Raw genomic sequence first — 20,916 nt, forward strand, 5'->3', positions numbered from 1 at the left:
AATTCTGTAATTATCTACCTCACATTTGCCTAATTACTCTTTTGAAGGATTGTTTATTTTATCAGGCAGTCATAAGATATAAAATACGATATCATTATATATACTTCACTACCATTACTGGTGTTTATTTCTTTATTATGTAAATAATCAAAGGGGGGGAAAAAAGCTTGAATTTTCCCTATGCAAACAGTGTTCTTCCTACACATGGCATAAACCACTGTAGGAGCCCTACTTTGTTGGCCAACATAAAATACATACGTTTTCATGAATCTCTTCACAGGCCCTCCAGTCTTTAGACTTCAGCCACGTGTTTACTAGAGCTTGCCCAAACTAGATCATTCCTAGAGAAAAGTAGAGCTAGAACCAATACAAAAAGCTCTGTGTCTTTTCCATCAGTAGGGTTGCCCATTGCAGCAGCAGGGTACAAAGGCAACACACTTCTCAGTGTGAATGTGGTATAGCAGGTGTCTGATGTCTGAGGCGATAGTCTTTAGGACATAATGGAAGAGTTTTCTCCAGTGATTTACAACATTTCCCTGACTGCCCTCCCTACCATTGCCACTGACAGACCTTGTACCACCCTGGGTCTCATGAGGGAGCAACTGAGAATTGTGGATGGGAACTGAAACCCTGTTGTTGTTGGCCTGTCATTATTGAGCTTGGTTTAAAAAAAACAAACACAAACCCCAGAAACAAAGAACCTGCTCTAAGGAAAACTGTTGATCTTATGTTTTGCTGTTTCTCTGTGTTAGCGTAAAGACGGAATGGATTACATGTAGAACACTGAACTCAGGAGAGATTTGAAGCTTCTTTTTGAGTACTTGGAAACCGGATGGACACTGTCTTTTTTTAGAAGGGTCAATAATTCCTGTTTCATCAATACTAATTTTAGAGAGTCTTCCTAGATCGTTGGGAATTCGAAGGTTTGGAAGTCTGAGAGGGGTCCAAAGGGGAAGGAAACAATGCGGTGTCCTATTTTGTTGAGACTGCTTCCTTCCTTCCTTCACAATGAGTGTTTCAGGCCAGACTGCAGTCTATCCTATCTTTGTACCAGTCTTTTTAATAGGCAGTTCTTGCTTATGAACCCCAAAAGAAAAAATCATTGTTGTTCCATGCTACTTTCTTGAGATATCATCAGTAGAACCACCACTGTGGAGAGAGACTTGCAATGGGGAGATTTATCTTTCCCTCATTTTATTTCATTTAATTTTACTTTTTAAAGATTTACTTATTTTTGAGAGAGAGAGAGAGAATATATGAATGTGTGGGTAGGGGGAGGGACTGAGGGAAATTCCTGCGGATTTCACCCTGAGCTGGTATCCTACTGCAGGGCTTGATCCCTCAACCCTGAGATCATGACCTGAGCGGAAACCAAGAGTCGATGCTAAATCGACTGAGCCACCCAGGCGCCCGTGACTTTCTCTCATTTCAGATAAAATTCCTCAACCAGAGATATGTTATTTTGTGATGTAGTGAGTTATCTTCTGATAAATAGTCGAAGTTTAAGTCAGTGCTTAAAATCTAGTATGCTTGCCAGAAGCTAGCTAGCTAGCTGTACTTTTGATGAACGGTGATTTGTCCACTGTTTCAACAAAGAGAACTGATAAGGCAGGAAAACACAGAACTTGTGTTAGCGTGTATTTCATTTCTGGCTACCTATAAAGGTGTGGTTTTGAGGAGCTCACTAGAAGTGTTCTCACATTAGCCAAGCCTTATGTGGAAGTTTAAGTGACACTTCAAGGTGAACATGGTCAGTCTTCATTTTCCATTCACATTGGCTAGTCACCTTTGGTTGTCAATTTTTTTAGGATTTTATTTATTCATTTGAGACAGAGAGCACACATGCACGTGCATGAGCAGGCGGGTAGGGGTAGAGGAAGAAACAGACTCCCCGCTGAGCCAGGAGCCTGACCTGGGACCCCAGAATCATGACCTGAGCTGAAGGCAAGATGCCTAACCATCTGAGCCACCTAGGCCCCCATTTTTTTTTAACAGTAATGAAGTTTACCATAACAAAAAAGGCCAAATTTTTTTTAAAGGAAAACCAACATTAAGCAATAAAAAAGAGCAATAACATGTATTATGATAGCAAATTAAAATAAAATAGATGAGGAAAATCTGTGAATTATGACTACATTATTATTTATTAAATAATCATTAAAATAAAGTAGTCCATTGAGAACCACCACTGATTTAAGTTTTTTTGAAAGTGAATGTATTGAGGGGTGTATATGAGGTTTTCAGAATGTAGCTACATGAAGTAAAATAGAGCCTATTTAGCATAAACCAAAAAAATGCATTTGTAAATTCTCATGCTGGCTGTACTTCCTCAAGTGTGTTATTTTTGTTTGTGTGTTGGTCCCAGGAAGGACTAAGTACGTCATCTTCACTTTTACAGTATATTGTACCCAAGACCATTGATGTGAGTTTTGATTGAGCTTTGGATCAATGATATTAGTAAATGAAAAATTCAGAATTTGGATATTTTAAGCATGCTTATTACATGTGAGCAGCTATATAGAAGGCAGGGGACCACACTTAATTTGAGAATAGATATGAAAAAAAGTAGGTTTAATGAATTTCTTAGTTCTTTCTCTATGCATTAGATTTGGTGTTAATGAAAATGGCACAGTCTTGTACCTTCTGTTACTCTTCACCTTTTAATTCTATTTACTCTGCTATTTACTCTTTATTCTATTTACTCTGCTTCACCTTTTAATTCTATTTACTCTATTTATTCTGCTTTAGGAAATCAAACACCCTGGTGTGTGTGCAGAAAGAAAATCTCTTCTAGTATTATTTTCTAAAATCATTACATTTGCCTTCAGCAAAATCTCTTTGCCTTCAGTGAAATAGTTGTGTCTTTAATAGGGAAAACAAAATTTGTAAAGTGACCTTTGTTCTCTGAAAGTAAACTTTCCCAAATAAGAAGACATGGGTGATGAAGCTCCCAACTCAGTAGCCTTTGCCTATTTAGAATCATAGTGTTAGAAATGATCTTAGATATCATAAAATCCAATCTTTCTGGGTTTTGTTTTTTTTTTTAGATTTGTCTTTTTAAATCCATATATTTAAGAATATTTAAGTCAGGATCTGATTCTTTTTGGATCTTAGCCTTAGAACTGTTAAGAAAAACGAGAATCCTCCTGGGGTTAGGTAGTGTTTATAATTTTTTTTTTAATTCTCTTTAAACTTCCTTATGCTAAATTGACACACGTGGCACTTTCCCATTATGCGGAGAGCTTTAATTCCTTGCTACTCCTAAAAAAAAGTTTAAAATTAAAATTCCTTTTATACATATTAAACTGTCTGGGAGAAATATCATGGTGAATGTCCTAACAAGATGCCAGGGAAGTTTCTGTGATCCTGGGTGATTCCCCACCACCCCCCACCACCCCTTTCATCGTTAGCGTCGTATTTTAAGACTTAGTGAGAAATGTGTATAGAGGCATTTCCCGTAAATAGTCTAAATCTGGAAAATACTTAGAATAAATAAATACAGGGTGGTTTTTTTGACACATTAGTATATTCCCCATGAATGGGAATTACTGATATTTCGAATAAGTTAAAATTGTCTCAATGATGTAGATCAAACTCAGAAGGTTATGGTTGAATGAGAGCTGCCAGAGGTAAAAAAGTATCTCTCATGTGGTTCCAAAGTGCGTAATACTAATAATCAAAGCCTTTAGAGGTCAGGATCTCCATCTCCTGGGGCAGAGAGGTGTTTAGGAGGATATCTAGGTAACTGGTGCGTAATCTGGTCATTCCAGTCTCATTATGTGAGTATATTTGCTTTGTAGCAATTCATAGCTTGTGTGCACTGCTCCGTATATGTTATACTTCAATAGAAAGTATCCACTGAAAAAGTCAAGAGCTTCTACTAAATGGAAAGTAATGTATCTACTGTATGTCTAGTTGGAGACGAAGGACAAAAAGCCAGGAAGAACAAACAGGAAGCATTTCCAACACTGGAGACTGTGTTCACAAAACTTCAGCTCCTTTCATATTTTGATCAGCATCAAGTGACATCTCAGGTAGCTGCTTAAAGCTGTGTGTTATGCATTTGGGATATTCATAGTTACGTAAAAATTTCTTTCATAAAGTATATGTGTTTGGCCTTATTTTGTTTTATAGAAACGGTTTTAAAACGTGTTTGGAGTCCTCTCAAACTATTGAGTTAGTTCACTTTAAGTGTCAGGTTGTCTTCTTCAGAGAAACTAATTTTACTTAAAAATACTTTTGCTCTATGATAATAGATCAATAATGTATCAAATAGTCCCTAATGCAATACTTCTGTTAATACATTTTGGTCTTACATTGCTATGGATAAGGGAGAAATCTGTTGATGACTAAAATAAAATACTATCTAAGTGAGGAAAAAAAAAAAAACCCAGATCTGTGTTGTTTTACAAGTCCACTGATAATGAGATGTTATCTGAAAACTACTTAGCATTTGTAGTTCTACCTTTAGGATAGTTGGGTTAAGATCTTAATGACAACTTGGCTTATTTCTTTAAATTATAGTCGCATTAAGGAAGTTGTCGGATTTGTACCTACTTTTCCTTTGTGGAAATATGTTTTAACTTTCTTCCAAGTAGAATATGTAAATTCAGATTTCTTGCTTAAAAAAAATAAGTTTGAATATTGATCTTATAATTATGTTCACTTTTGTTTGTTTTTCATTGCCCAGATCTCCAACAATGTGCTGGAACAAATCACGAGCTTTGCTTCAGGAACATCCTATCATCTCCCTTTGGCTCACCATATTCAGCTTATCTTTGATCTAATGGAGCCAGCGCTGAACATCAATGGACTAATTGACTTCGCAATACAGGTATCAGAGAGACCCTGCATCCTCTCATTTTTTAGAAAAGCAAATCTATTAGGCATCAGACAATTTAAAACGAGCAGCCCAGTGCATTTTTGCAAAATTGAGACATTCTGAATCAGCAGTATTTGGCTAGTATTTTAATTGCAGCTGTGTTCATGATTTTCAATTAAGTAATTATGATTGGTGCTAAAATATATATAACAGACATTTTAAAATGTGAAGTTTTCTTTTTTTTTAAAGTTTTATTTATTTATTTATTTATTTATTTATTTATTTATTTATTTATTTATTTATTTATTTATTTATTTATGAATGATAGACATACAGAGAGAGAGGCAGAGACACAGGCAGAGGGAGAAGCAGGCTCCATGCCGGGAGTCTGATGTGGGACTCGATCCCAGGACTCCAGGATCGTGCCCTGGGCCAAAGGCAAGCGCTAAACTGCTTAGCCACCCAGGGATCCCCAAAATGTGAGGTTTTCATCTTTTGTTGTTTTGCTTAGGGAAAGGTGAAAGTTTAGAGATGCCCAGGTGGCTCAGTGTTCGATGCCTGCCTTCGGCTCAGATCGGGATCCTGGAGTTCTGAGATCGAATCACATATCGGGCTCCCTGCAGGGAGCCTGTTTCTCCCTCTGCCTTCGTCTCTGACTCTCTTTCTATGTCTCATAAATAAATAAATAAAAGGGATCCCTGGGTGGCGCAGCGGTTTAGCGCCTGCCTTTGGCCCAGGGCGCGATCCTGGAGACCCGAGATCGAATCCCACGTCGGGCTCCCTGCTTCTCCCTCTGCCTATGTCTCTGCCTCTCTCTCTCTCTCTCTCTCTCTCTCTCTCTGTGTGTGTGTGTGTGACTATCATGAATAAATAAATAAGTTAAATCAATCAATCAATAAGAGCTTTAAAAAAAAGAAAAGGAAAGGTGAAAGTTTATGTACTATTTATTGTAGAGTGTATTTTAGTTTAAGAGCAAACAAAAAACCTCTATAATTTGATTTGTCCCATTAAATTGCTTGAACAAATCCTTGAGTTTATTTATTATCTTGTTTTTAGTGAATAGAAACAAAACTTGTTTTCTATTGCTTATTGGAACTGTTTTGTTACAAGAAAATAATGATAAGTAACTTCTGTTTCCTTAAAAAGAAGGGAAAAGAGAAGAAAAAGTGAGAGGTGTGATGTTCTCTGAAATGATCTGGTCTAGAACTTTGAGCTGCCATCAAGTCTTAGTAGCTATTTCAGTGTTGGATACTTCCTGATTGTATGTCCACAATGTCTAGGCAGAAGAAAAACTGTAGCATTTGGTAAAAGAACAATAAGGGCAGCCCAGGTGGCTCAGCGGTTTAGCGCCTGCCTTCCACCCAGGGCCTGATCCTGGAGACCCAGGATCGAGTCCCACGTCAGGCTCCTTGCATGGAGCCTGCTTCTCCCTCTGCCTGTGTCTCTGCCTCTCTGTCTCTCTCTCTCTCTCTGTGTGTGTGTGTGTGTCTCATGAATAAATAAAATCTGTTTTTAAAAAAAGGATTAACAATAAAAGCCAGTTTGATTCACTGGGGCTTACTTTCTCACTCTGTGGTTGTGTGTGAAAATGGTCCTGGGACAGGATAATAAGTGAGATAAGAAGGTATTAGAATGACTCAGTATGTCCATGATTTGTGAAAATAAATGTTTTTCCTATTCATTTTGGCAGCTACATTTTTATTCATTCTCTTCTCCCATTGTAGCTGCTAAACGAACTGAGTGTTGTGGAGGCCGAACTGCTCCTGAAATCCTCCAGCCTGGCGGGAAGTTACACAACGGGACTGTGTGTGTGCATCGTGGCTGTTCTCAGACGGTACCACAGTTGTCTCATCCTGAATCCTGATCAGACAGCCCAGGTGTTTGAAGGGTCGGTATATAGAATATCGTTACTGTTTCTCGCATGATTGTCTTCTGTGTATAATTTGTGATCAAATATCCTAGTGGTTTTATGAGGGAAAATAGTACAGATGTTTGTTTCAACTTAAAAGATAGAGTTAAAGACCACTTTGGTGGGATCCCTGGGTGGCTCAGCGGTTTAGGGCCGCCTTCAGCCCAGGGTGTGATCCTGGAGACCCAGGATCGAGTCCCACGTTGGGCTCCCTGCGTGGAGCCTGCTTCTCCCTCTGCCTGCATCTCTGCCCCCCCCCACCCCCCGTCTCATGAATAAATAAATAAAATCTTAAAAAAAAAAAAAAGACCACTTTGGTTAGAAAACGTTTATCACAGGAGTCGTAAGCATGAGAAGTATGTTCTCGTAATGGAGTATGATTCTTTCCTGCCTCTTTTTCCTGCCTCTCGTTTCCTTGAGGCGAAGCCAGACCCTCGCAGCACTGCATCGTTTGCTTCCCCAAATGAAGCATGGCTTACTGTGAACGATGACCACGTGACGGCTGCTCTGTTGATGTAATTTCAGTTTATTGTCAAGACCAAATGAGCTTTGCATGCATTATTTTCTCTATTTCCTTCTATTTCATTTCTTTCAGAAACTAAATACAACTTGACAAATGTTAATTTGTCAACAACAACAAAACACTTTTTTCTTTTTCTGCCTTTTTTCTTCCTGGACTTAAAAGAAGCATGGGGTTCTTTAGTTCCACGGTACTTTTTATTTATTTATTTCTTTGGTACTCTTGCCCATGCAGTCAATTTATAATCTATCCTAGACTGCCATCCATTTAACAGAAGCCTTTTGGGGAAAAAGAAAATGCTGCAGCAGTAATAGTACATGCTCACTATCAAATGAACTCTCAAACATCCCAGATATTTTTAAAAGTTTCAAAATAAACATTTTAGAATTATATGGCCGCCTAATAGCCCTCAGCTACCCTATAAAATTGAATGATTAGTACCATTTACAAATTGAGAAACTGAGACTCGGGCCTTTTAAGTGAAGTGTTTGGTGAAGTGATGTACTTAACATCACATGGCTAGTAAATCTCCCAGATTGCTAAAAGTCATTCTAAGTAAGAGCGCATTCATGCCCCTTGATTTATAGTATGATTTTAAAACTGCATATGGAGGGATCCCTGGGTGGCGCAGCGGTTTGGCGCCTGCCTTTGGCCCAGGGCGCGATCCTGGAGACCCGGGATCGAGTCCCACGTCGGGCTCCCGGTGCGTGGAGCCTGCTTCTCCCTCTGCCTATGTCTCTGCCTCTCTCTCTCTCTCTCGCTCTCTGTGTGACTATCATAAATAAAAAAAAAAAAAACTGTATATGGAAACCCATCAGTCACGAAATGAATATTATTATAGGTTTTGGCAAATTTTATTTTTGTTACTTTGAAATTTACTTGGACATTTTCAATGTCACGTTATCTATTCAATGTTCATGAAATCATATTTGATAATATATTTTTATTTTGTTATTCATACTAAGGATAAATGTTTTCCCTAAAGCTCTTTCCTGATATGCATATATTGGATCTCAGTGTTTTTCTTATTGCTAACAAGTGAAAAAAATCAAGGAAACACTGACTACTGTACTATGGATGCCTTCCAGACTCTCAGTAAATGTTTGTTTATTTTTATCACAAATTTCTTGCTTTTCGGAAGATGTCTGGATTTTTTGTTAGTATAGTTAACAGATCGAATCCTCTCCTTAATTACAAGATACTTTTGTTGTAACTGACAGCTTTTATCAGTTGTCTGGTGGCTCTGTCTGCCGTTACCGGTTCACAGGGTTTGGGATGTAACATTGTCATTTCTTTCCAGTTTCCTGGGTTCCACCTCTGTCTGGCATTTGTGATTGTAGTGTCCTTCTGGGCCTTGACAGCCTAGGGCTCTCTCTGGCTTCTGCATCCACTGAATAGTCCAGAGAGCTGTGGGTTGGAAGTCTGGAGACCTCAGTTCTCCTCTTGGATGTGCTATGAACTTGCTTTTTGCCTTTGGGCAAGTTACTTAGCCTGTCTGAGCCTCAGCGCCTTCTTTATTAAACAAGGAAGGTGAATCAGATGATTTCAAAAGCCCTAAACGCTTTAATAATCTGAGTCATCGATTACTCTGGTGGTATTACTGAGCCCTATAACAGAATACAAGATAGTAATAGTGGAGTCAGGCTTACAAATACGTGGATGGGCCACTAGTGTTTCCTTGTGTGTTATATGAAGTTTTGTGTGGAAAAATTAAAACCCTTTCCTTTTAGTGACATTTTCTAGAAGGCTTTCAACAAATGAATGCCATTACTATTCCGTCTCTGTACCCTTTTCCCCATGCCAGAAGGATGGTTCCTTTGGCCGTAGTAACGGTAGTAATTTGTTGAAAGCCTTCTAGAGAATGTCACTAAAAAGAAAGGGTTTTAATTTTTTCCATAAGGTGAAGTAAAATTTGTTTCTAGTTTGGATAAACCAGGAGAATATAACCTCAAGTCATGAGTTCCTCGGGTTTTTGTCAGAACCAGCTCACGGTCCTGAAAATGAATTTCGCAGACTTACTGATTTAGAGACTTGTTCTTTCTCAAAGGAGTGGACTTAAGAATCTTTGCAAACAGCCTGAATTTATGAATGTGTTTACTGAAGAGAGATTCTCTGCTATAACTTTTTTCTTGTGTTCTAGTCACAGCAACTTAACTGATGGATTCCTCCATACATACCTTCTCCCTGGAGAGATTTCTTTCATTTCTTATTGTTAGTGGTATTTCCGAAATCTTTTTAAAAATCTAGTATTTCAGAATCCTAGCAGAAAAACGATATTTTGTGCATTTATTGCTATAATCATCATTATCAAAAACCTGATACCTTTTTTCTTACCCAAGTAACACATGGACGTATTCTCACTCTAAAAGAGTCAAACAGTAACATTTGTATTAGCAAAATATGTATGTGTCTGATTTCTTCATATATTTTTCTCCTCAGGTTGTGTGGTGTGGTAAAGCATGTTGTGAACCCCTCAGAATGTTCCTCTCCCGAGAGATGCATCTTAGCCTACCTCTATGATCTCTATGTGTCATGTAGCCACCTCAGAAGTAAATTTGGAGACCTCTTCAGGTGGGTAGAAGAAAATCAACAGGAATAGGATCATGCCTGTATTTGGTAGTAACCCACCCAACATTGTCATCCTTTTTAATAATGAAAGTTAATCCTGATCACATCTGCCAGAGTTCATACTGAATTATCTTTCATTGTTCCTTTAATCTCCTATTACTAAATATTTATGCACATTTAGCTATGATTGCAATTCTGAGATACACTTGAGGAACTTTCTGCCTTTTGCACTTGGGTAGTACCTCACTTGGAATGTGGTTTCCCTGCTGTTTGCATCCTTACTTTCTCACCACCTTTGCTTCTCTGCTTCCTTGACCATCCTATTTCAGAGGGTGTCCCTGAGTGGGCGTCGTTCTCTGCATGCTAGCGCTTGCTCTACCCCCACGAGTAGTCAGGGGCTGGAAAGTGCATATTTATTGAATGTTATTTTGAGGAAATTTTGATTATTAATTGTAGGCGGTGGTAGGAAGGGGTACGCTAATAGCTGCAGAGTACATTTGTCATCTAGAAAGAAGTAAGGAAAGAACTATCAGTTACGGGTATTTGTAAAATCTGTGAGCTTTGTCTTCTATGAGGTTTGTGTCGAGTGTGACTGCTAGTCCTTGCTTTGTTACCACCACCGTCCCTCCATCCCTTGGTTGGACTATTGCAGAGTCCTACCTGGTTTCTCTGCTTATATGCCTGACTTCCTTAGCATATTGTTGGCATATCTACTCATCGTTTTAAAACAGGAATACCTTGACGTTTTCTAGTGGTTTATTACCTACACAGAATAAAATTCAGAGTCCTAACCTAGCCTTCAGGATCCACTGAATCCAGTCTCCACTTGTCTCTCTTCCACTCTGTTTACTCCACTCTGACCACATCGACCTCCTTCCTGGTCTTCACATCCTGTAAGCACACTCCCATCTTGGGGCTTTTGTACTGGCTGCTACCCCGCTGGTGATCTTTCCCCTCTCTCGCTTACATGTCCTTGCACACAGTGCATTCACGGGCATGTACCTCTACCTCCCTGCCCACCTGCTTTAAATAGCATCCTCTTCCCCCTACTCTCTGTCATTCCCTGAACCTTAATACTTACTACCCCTGGGTGAATTACATGTGGATTTATGGTCTAGCTTCCTCCTAGAATGTAAACTTTGTGAAAGGAGGAACTTTGCTTTGCTTTACTGCCATATCCTGTACCTTGAAGAGCATTTGGCTTCTAGCAAAAACCTGCTAAATGAAAGATAAATCCAAAAGAAATAGCCAGGAGCCAGGATAGCCAGAGCCAGGATACCTTTAATGGTATCGAAAGGGAAAAAAATGGGAGGTCAGGTCATCATGAAATGCCTAGATTTCCAAATAACCCTCCGTAAAACATTTGAGTGGGTCTTAGGTAACATCTTTCTGCAAAATGATGCAATAAGCATAGTACCCTACATCCTTACTTTACAAACAGCTTCATTTTCAGTTTACGGTTTTCACAGCACTTTCTCATACATAATTTGGTTCTTGCAATACCCGAAGAGTGAACTTCCCAAGAAAGTCCCGGTAGCCTGTTTGACCCCTAGTGCTCCCGTAGGGTAGTGCAAATTGTAACCTAAGTGAATGTGAGTAAGGTACCCTCGGTGTATGGGGGTTTAGGAGACCAACAGGGAGCTGAGGGTCAGCACAGTGTCGCATCACAGGGAGTGGCTCTGGCTTATGTTTCCTCAGTTAAAGATCCAGTAAGCCAGTGTGGCTCTCAGGAAGCCCTGAGGTCAGGCATTATTTGTGGATTGGGACTAAGAAGAATGGCCAAATAAAAGCTAGCTGCTCAGCGAGAATCCTATCAGTATGCTAATTAAACAGTTTGAATAATTAGATCTCAAGGAGCGTCTGTAACATTGTGCAAGAGGATTACAGTGGGGAAATAGAGCAGGGGTCACATCTTGCGCTGTGTACCCAGGGCTGCACACAGTTCTTTCCATCGAGATCTTTAAGCCTCCCCTGCCTTCACAGGAAGTAGAAATGACTGTTCCCATCAACAAGTGACTATTTCTCATCGTAAGTTAATGAATAATGGAGCCTAGATTCATATATAAGTCCTCCTGGCCTCAAAGTGTGTGTTGCTTTTATTACTCTGTCAGGTTTTTCAGGTACAGGCAATCTCAGAAGGAAAATGTCTGAGTTGTTGCCTTCGTTTCATATATGTCTGCAACAGAGAGGGGTAAGAATTTGAGAGTGACCTAGAAAGCAGCTAATGTTTTATTAAAGCTCGGAAGCGCATCTGGAAAGAGTGTAATAAATGGAACAGGAAGCCTAGAAATGAAGCATAAGGAGACTTCACCATAAGCCACAGAATTCAGAAAAATCCTGCATCGTAGGCTGGAGGTGTCAGAGTCAACTGGAGAGAAGTCTCCAGACTGAAAGAAAAGTGGGGGCTGAATCTTGTAACAATTGGGAAAGTCAAGTAGACTTCTTCTGGTTTCTAATAGACATAGACAGATTGGTAGAAGTAGGGAGGAAACCGACAGTGCTTTACTATTTGCTGAAGTCTGATTCATAATTTAAAATGACACTCAGGGTGTGGAGAGGTGGAGAGAACCAGCAAAGAGCAGAGTTTGTTTTTGTTTCATTTTTAATGAGAAAGTGAAATGAATTAAGAACTACTGCTGAGGGAGAATGAGTGAAAAGTCAAGTAGAAAATGGGGCAAGAGTTAGGGGAGGAAAAAGGGGGAGACGTTTAAAAGCCCTGGGGACTGACACGTTCATCATTTTGAATGAGCCCTACTGCAGATTGCGAGCTGGCCTCCTTCGGGGACAGCCGACACCGTTCCATAGAGGTTGTCTGCCGAGAAAGAGAGCAGAGAGGGCCAGAACTGCTGTGGGGTGGTGGGTGGCTTTGGTCCTGTCTGCCAGACCCGAAATGCCCCGAACATTAAGTTGGCCTGAACACCCTCTAAGGGGGACTCTTCTCTCGGGATGCATTACAGTTGCTGCCATTGAGTCTGCCCTTAAATGAAACCGCTTTCCAGTTATTCTAGTTTTGTTTTGTTTTAACTCTTCTCCTTGTAACCTCAGTAGTGCCTGTTCAAAAGTTAAGCAAACCATATATAATAATGTGATGCCTGCAAATTCTAACTTGAGATGGGATCCGGACTTCATGATGGATTTCATTGAGAATCCTTCAGCTCGTAGCATCAATTACTCAATGCTGGGCAAGATCCTCAGCGACAACGCGGCCAATCGCTACAGCTTCGTCTGTAACACGCTCATGAATGTATGTATGGGCCACCAGGATGCGGGAAGGTGAGCCGGCTTACCTGGAATTCACATCGAACAACCCACTCGTTGCCTTGGTGTTACTTTTAAACTGATGTCGTTGGCGATTGCCTGGGCTGACATTTGGATGTTGTCTGCTTTTTGTGTCCCCCCCCCCCATTTATTCCAGAATTTCTTTCTGCTCTATACTGTGATTTCCTTTGCCTGACAGGCCATCCTGGCTGCATTGCTCTGGCATGAGATGCTTTTGATGTAAACTCTAGGTTACCGATCTACTCCTAAAAACGTATATAATACGTAATGTTTTTATTCAAGCACAAATAAAAGAGACTTAGATCGGGGGCATCTGGGTGGCTCAGTTGATTTGGCCTCTGACTTGATTTTGGCTCAGGTCATGGTTTCAGGTGCTGAGATCGAGCCCTGTGTTGGGTCCGGGCTCAGCATGGATCCTGCTTCTCTCCCTCCCTCTCCGCCTGCCCTTCCCCCTGCTCATGTGCAATCAGTCAATCAATAAAATTTAAAATGGAGGGTTTTGTGTTGTGTGTGTGTGTGTGTGTGTGTGTGTGTTTTAAGAACACTCTCTTTTGGCCTACCTAAATTACATTGTGTCTGTAATTTCTTTTTTTTTTTTTTTTTTTTGATGCCTCTAAAAATGTAAATTTGTAAGTCAGGTTTGTTCTCAGAACAAAAATATGGTAATTGGCATCTGTACTGATTTTGCTTAACTAAATATTAGAAAACCTTTGAAGCCAGTTACTTTTATCTTTGGTTCCAGGTTCTACTTGGTTATTTAACAAGTGGGTATTTATTAAATCTTTGAATCTTAGAAATGAATGGCCTGTTTGATGGTAGTAAGGTATGTGTTCATTAAGTTCTACTTCTCTCTTGTTACTTTTTACTATTTTCTTTTTCCTCTTCCTAGGATCAACGACATTGCCAATTTCTCCTCGGAGCTGACAGCTTGCTGCACTGTTCTTAGTTCAGAATGGCTGGGAGTTCTGAAGGCTCTTTGTTGTTCTTCAAATCATGTGTGGGGGTTTAATGATGTGCTTTGCACTGTGGATGTAAGTTTTCTTTTTCATGTAAAAACTCATCTGTGCAATTAAATAGTTAGTAATTCTTTTTAATTGACTTAACCCTTACCTGAGATAGAAGATATTTATTTTTCTTTTTCTGCCCAAAAGCAATAAACGAGATTGCAGTTGCCAAGGATTAAATAAAAGAAAAAAAAAACCTGAAATATATACAATAGCTTAATCTACAGCAGAGATGCCAAGCGTTTCCCTGTTTCTTAGCTGAGATTTCTTACATACAGTCTCTTCAGGGTTGTCCTTTCACACTGTTTACCAAGTGCCTCGGGCTCCTCATGGTAAAAGACATAATTTGCCTAAGGCAGTCTACGTTTTGCAGAGAACCAGTTTGTTTTTTAAAGATCAAGGTGCATTCTATGAATACAGGTTTTACTGTGTTGCCTCAGAATGTCCTGGCCCACATTCATTGGCATGTTCAGTCTTTTTAGTGATCGTGTCTGGAACTTGATAAAGAGATACCCAGGATACATCACTGGTTTTCCTTTACGTATATCCATGATGTGTATATTTCTTAAAAATCTGTCACGATTGTCTGTTTTCTCCTATCGCTTCTTGGAGTGATTGTGTTTTGTGTTAATGTGTCTTCTGTGTAGAAGATGTTTATGCATTTTAAAAACCACCTTCCAGTTAGAGGTTTACTTTCTAGTTCTAGTATCTCAGGATAGAGAATTCTACTGCATTCTCTCAGGTACCCAAAGTTTTATATATATAAAAACTGATACCAGTGACCTGGTTTCCCAGTCAGGTGAGATCCCAGTTTTTATCTTTAACATCATTCCTTAATGTCTCGGTTGTTTTCTGTTCTACTGTCCCTTTGCTTCGCTCCTTCATCTGCAAAATCAGGATTCATAATAGTGTGAGCCTCATGGTGGTGTGCTGTTAAATGAGGCGGTTTTTGTAAATCACTAACCACAGTTATTGGCATATAGTACAACTTAATATGTAGGCTGCTGTTATGAGTGTTTTTTTATTACCGTTCTCTTCCAGAGTCTTGTGAGGTCTGTATTGGTAGAGTTTTCGTTGGGAATGAATTAATTTTCCTTCTCTTCTTTTTTTTTTTCACATTTTTTCCCTTTCTCTTTCTCTCAAGGTTAGGGGTCAGTTGGAAATTTTCAGAGTTGTTAAAACTAGTTCAATTACGCTATAGAGTCATTAATAATTATCCTTGAAAAGAACTCTAAAACCTTAATGAGGCTTATTTTTTATTTAGAGGAGCTACCGTGTTTTTCCTTTGCTCCCTAATGATCTTACCCTTCAATGACAAATGATGCCATATTCTGCTAAGAAGTTTTATTTGCACTACGTCTTTTAGGAATTTCTTGGTTTTTGTTTTTGTTTTGTTCGATTATACATACTCTAGAGAAAACTCAGTATCTCCTGTTAGGTTAGGATTTAGGTAATCCTCATTCTTTGTCTTACAAAGTAGAAATAGTCCTTACAGGATCATGAGCCTGATATGTTCTCATTTCACTCTATTGGTTCATTTTGGGATTTTAGATCTTACTGGTATTGCCTACATTCACTTAGATATTAATCTTGGATGTTACTTGAAAGGGTGTTAGGTATTAAAACATGTCAATGTTTTTCTTGAAGGTGAGTGACCTTTCATTCCATGATTCATTAGCTACTTTCATTGCTATTCTGATAGCACGACAGTGTTTCTCCCTGGAGGACGTCGTGCAGCACGTCGCGCTTCCTTCTCTCCTAGCAGCAGGTACGGCACTTCCAGAACGGCCCTTGTGATTTGATGGTTGTCTGGGGGTGGTTTCTAGCTAGTACAACAGTAAACATACTGTTTCAGGGTCCATGGCATCAGCCAGTGGTGTGACGTTGAGGTAAAGGTCTTAGTATGGTCAGTGCAGTTCTATACAAAGTCAAAGGGATCCCTATGGAAAAGGTGGTTTTTACGGAAGCCCTCTGGTTTCTCGAAAAAGCAGAAAAAGCATAGCGTAGTTCCTTAACTTCTTAATGTAAGGAGCATTTACATTTAAATTAGTCCAGGTAAGTTAGCTTAATGGGAAACCTGAAGACCTATCCTTGAATAAATTAGAAAACTTGCTCTTAAAATCTTTCCTAGCTTGTGGAGATGCAGATGCTGAGCCTGGGGCAAGAATGACATGCCGACTCCTGCTTCATCTCTTCCGAGCTCCCCAGGCCTGCTTATTACCTCAAGCAACCGGTGAGCTGACAGCTGAAAAACCTCTGATTACATTTTCTTTTGGAGGTAGAGATTCTAAAATGACCATTTTGTCATTTCCTTCCTGATTTGGGTTGAGCTTGCTTTTGCAGGTGAGGAAGGAATGCAGTAATGCCCCTGAGAGGGCCGTCAGCACCTTTGATTTATGCAATATCAGGATGTATTGAGAAACTCAAATCAGGAGTTAATAAACAATAAAAATACTTTTGCTCTTAGGCCGAGCCATGCTGGTGGGCAGCTTGATCCTCTCATCTACTATGTATGTTGGTTATGAACCACATCATAGCAGCTTAGGGCAGGGATGATTCATTTTTTTCTTTTACTAACGTAAAAGGAAGAAGATAAGAGGTCTAGGAGTGTTAGTGGAGTGTGTTTCCAAAGGTCATTTCCATACAGGGGTATGTGTGTGTGTGTGAGAATCAACGTACAACGTAGATGAAAGTCCTTATTGTTTTGATCCGTCTCTCTAGGGAGCAAAGACGTTTTAATAATTAAAAAGAGAATTTTAAGAAAGGAATACTGACAGCATTTCTTAGTGAATCCTTGAAGCATCGATTAAAGCTAGCTGATGGCAGTTAAGGACACATAGTCTAAGAGTCAAAGACTCTACTGATTGTAAATGGTTAGGAAAGATTGTTAGTGACGGTCATGAGACCATTCAAAGTTGCTGCTGTTCTCCTCCTAGGCAAACCTTTCCCTGGAATAAGATCATCTTGTGATAGACACCTCTTAGCCGCTGCTCACAACAGCATTGAAGTGGGAGCCGTGTTTGCTGTTTTAAAAGCGATTATGATGCTTGGTAAGACTATCCTGGCACTAAACGTGGTTAATCACCAGAAACAGAGGAAAAATAATTTATATTCAGGATCAACTCTAATTCACATTATTAGCAACATGGTTTGGTTTGACTTGGTTTGGTTCTCCTGGCAAAATTAGTTGGCTTTCTCCAAGTACAAGATCAGTTGGACTTGAATTGTCTGCTCCTTACCTATAGTTCTCAGGGACTTTAAATATAATACTTTTTATTTTTGGATGACATTTTAACTACAGGATATTTTGTTTGATATAATAGAGATCTCAGACCCACAGGTTGGTTTTATCTTTATTTGTTGGCATAAGTCACATTTTATGAAGGACACAGATGCCACGGTGATCTAACCAAAGGTTGAACTGTTTTATTATATATCAGGAGTAGAACACCAGAAAACCTGGATTTTAATCTTAATGTCTCTGCTCCTGTTGTGACCCTGAACAAGTATATAAACTTCTACTTTAGCTTTTTCATAAATCAGGTAGTAATTGCAATAATGTCAGTATTATTGGCAAATCAATGTTAGACGTCAGGATTTTAAAAAGTTTAATCCATAATTTCCAAGATGTCCATCATACTCTTAATGGCATATCCATTCCTGGGGTGGTAGTTCTGCATTTTCTGTTCATTTATAGTGTAATACTTTAAGGCGTTTTTATTCTATAAATTGTTCAGGATTTGAATGAGTAGTAAGTCTTGAGTCCACACTGCCTAATTCCAACTGTGGCAACCCTCTTTTGGCCTTGACTTAACAAATGTCTTATGTTCTGAAGGAGCTCTCTTTGATTAGAACAGAAAGTAGATAGGCATCATTTTAGAGGAGTCCTAAAGAACATTATAATTTGTACTCCTGTTTGAATGTTATTTGGTGATGATGAAACATAACGGGATTTCCATTTAAAAATTATTTAAAAAAGTTCACGTTAAAAAAAAAAGTTCACCTTAAGAGAATATATATATACATATACATATTTACGTATGGTATGTAATTTTTTCAGTAGTTTAAAGGTTGGAGAAAACATAATTATATATGCATTATATATATCTCAAATGCCTTGGAAATGCCTATAATATTATTGCAGTAAAAGAGAAAGGTAGGGCCACGTGGAGGGCCATGCCTCATTTCTGAGTTTAGGAGCTTATAGTATTAAACAACCAACAGTAAATGCTCTTTTCAGTAAGTAAAATTTCTCTCCTCTGATCATGTTTGAAAAGAAAATGGCTGGTCAGTCTACTTAAATAAATGTAGGGACCATGAAGTTAGGGACTTGCTTTTTATTTTATTTTTTTTTCAAACTGTGGTATCTCTAATATGCCCATCAGAGAAACTAGACAGGTTTTGAAATAGTAGCTTTTCAACAAGCTAATGTTTGGAGTGCGACTGCAGAGGGGATAGACACTGAATGGCAGAAAGCATGATGAGGGCCGTCGAGGCCCTTGCCCCTTCATTTGGAGGACTGGTCCAGTTTTGTTTTTTTTTTTAAAGGTCTAACTTTATTTATTTTTAAATTTTTATTTATTTATGATAGTCACAGAGAGAGAGAGAGAGAGGCAGAGACACAGGCAGAGGGAGAAGCAGGCTCCATGCACCGGGAGCCCGACATGGGATTCAATCCCGGGTCTCCAGGATCGCGCCCTGGGCCAAAGGCAGGCACCAAACCACTGCGTCACCCAGGGACCCCAAGGACTGGTCCAGTTTTAACTAAAATTTGCCAACCTCTTTAAGGAGTCACAGAATTGTATTTTAATATCCATGTCTAATAACCATTCATCTTTGATTGGCTTTCCTTGACTTTTTTTTTTTTTTTTAAATTCTTCTCAGTTCTTGTTAGAGAATGCTTCAGGTCTGAGAAGTCACAATCAGGTCATTGGATGTCAGGAGAGCCTTGGACTAGGTAGTCACTAAACACTTCTCTATTCTGTTACTTGCACAGTTACAGAAGTTTGTGGCACAGTCTCCTATACCTTCTCTGTCATCCTAACATCTATACTAAATGAGAATCTGAATGAGGATTTCCTAGGCAGAGGTGTTTGTTTCTCTGATTTTGTTTTTACAGAAGTTTTAATTTCTCTACTTCACCCTGTCCTTACCAATGTTCTCTCAAGTCATGTCCACCAGGATCTATTTTGAATTTGGGAGATAAAACTGTTATATAGGAATTGGTTTTTAATTTATGCAGTAGTTTAACATAAGGTGTGGATATAGTTGTTTATATCCCCAAAAGTTGGGGAAAGTGTGCTAAATTTTGGGACGTATCTTTCAGCTCCCAACGAGCTCTGTTGAATTAAATAAACTCGTGGGTGAAAAATTGGTACTTTTTCTATTGTGTATTTTAATGAGGAATGTTTGATAATATATAATAAGATATTGCTATTTGAAAAGTATTGTTTTTCCCCCCCTCCTCTTACGATTTTATAAATAAGTTTTCACTAAGCCATTCTGATTTTTTAAATTTTTCAGCAGAGTCAAAACTTTTTCTTGGTTGACCTGTGGGTTTTAAAAGGCTTTTTGCACTGAGCTGGGCTTGATTTTACTCCTAGTGGGCAGTGAGTGGGCCTCATCTAAAGTCATTTGTTGGTTCCAGGAAATTTTCTCGTTCAAGATTTACAATCCTTTGGGTAAACAGGCAAAAGTTGAGAGGCTCTGTTGTCATTTGGCAGTCGTTATTACCAAATTATATTCTCTCCCTTTTAAAATATGACAGTGATTTTGTCTTTCACAGCTAGAGGAGATTTCTTATTTCCAGCTGTTCAGATGTTCCGCTCCATTTTGTCCCCAAACACTTGGTTATGAGGGAAGCCCTCTCCTTAGTTTCATGTGACTCAGTATAGGAGAGGTTGATGTGCTGAGGTTCTCTAATTTGGATGTTTACAGAGAGGAAAGTGAGAGGCTTGGGTTATTCAACGAGTGCCCTATGTTTAGGGCTTCCTTAGTATGCATTGCCCTTTTCCATTCCCAGGGATATAATCTCTCTTGTCAAGAAGTTGATAGTAAGGTGGGCTAAGGCAAAACTTTTCTCTTGACCTATGGATAGAAAATAAGTCATTGTAAGAGAAGAAATGGAAAAGGGACACCTAGAAGGGTGAGTAACCCATTTTTTCCTTGTCTATAAGTCAAATGAATTTGAATATTGAATACATGTGTGCTTGAAATATTGGTGGAATCAGTGTTCTCTAATTATGAAGAATGATTCCTAATGGCCTTTCTAAGTTGAGTGAACACGTACTTGATTCTGTAAACAAAATAAGGGATATGTCTTGAATATGCTTTTTTGCCATGTCCAGTGAAACTTCTCTGGGCTCTTGCATTTGTTCTCTAGATCCTCTCTCTCTCTCTCTCTCTCTCTCTCTCTCTCTCTCTCTCTTTTTCTCTCTCTCTCTTTCACTGAACAACGGGCTGTGCCATAATGATGGCATTCACATATTTTAAATCCCTGAAGGCTTGCTTCATTTACTTCTCAAGGATTTGGCAATATTTTGAACTTCTGTGATTTTGCTTTTGTGGTTCTATTATTTAGGAGATGCCAAAATTGGCAATAACAATGTCAGCTCTTTAAAGAATGATGACTTCACCATGAGGGGTTTACGACGTGATGGGAATGCGGATGATATCTGGACTGCCTCACAAAATTCAAAATCGTGTGGGAAAAGCATTTCCATAGAAACTGCCAATTTAAGAGAATATGCTAGATATGTACTGAGGACTATCTGTCAACAGGTATTTTTCAGATTTAATTTGCCTTTAACTTTGA

General features: G+C 39.0%; 2 protein-coding genes across 3 annotated transcripts in view; one reads left to right on the forward strand and one right to left on the reverse strand.

The window, feature by feature from the left end:
• The window catches only part of MED12L (mediator complex subunit 12L), a 317,933-nt gene that overhangs the window by 241,250 nt on the left and 55,767 nt on the right, over positions 1-20,916 (forward strand). The window contains 10 exon segments of the mRNA XM_055321579.1: positions 3,916-4,034; positions 4,691-4,834; positions 6,547-6,710; positions 9,691-9,822; positions 12,865-13,092; positions 13,988-14,129; positions 15,750-15,870; positions 16,234-16,335; positions 17,039-17,152; positions 20,683-20,882. Coding sequence (XP_055177554.1) covers positions 3,916-4,034; positions 4,691-4,834; positions 6,547-6,710; positions 9,691-9,822; positions 12,865-13,092; positions 13,988-14,129; positions 15,750-15,870; positions 16,234-16,335; positions 17,039-17,152; positions 20,683-20,882 — 1,466 coding nt within the window.
• P2RY12 (purinergic receptor P2Y12) overlaps positions 1-20,916 on the reverse strand; it is a 46,103-nt gene that overhangs the window by 13,782 nt on the left and 11,405 nt on the right. The window lies entirely within an intron of this gene.

This window comes from Nyctereutes procyonoides, unplaced genomic scaffold (genome assembly GCF_905146905.1).
Source record: "Nyctereutes procyonoides isolate TBG_1078 unplaced genomic scaffold, NYPRO_anot_genome, whole genome shotgun sequence".
In the NCBI taxonomy this organism is placed as follows: domain Eukaryota; kingdom Metazoa; phylum Chordata; class Mammalia; order Carnivora; family Canidae; genus Nyctereutes; species Nyctereutes procyonoides.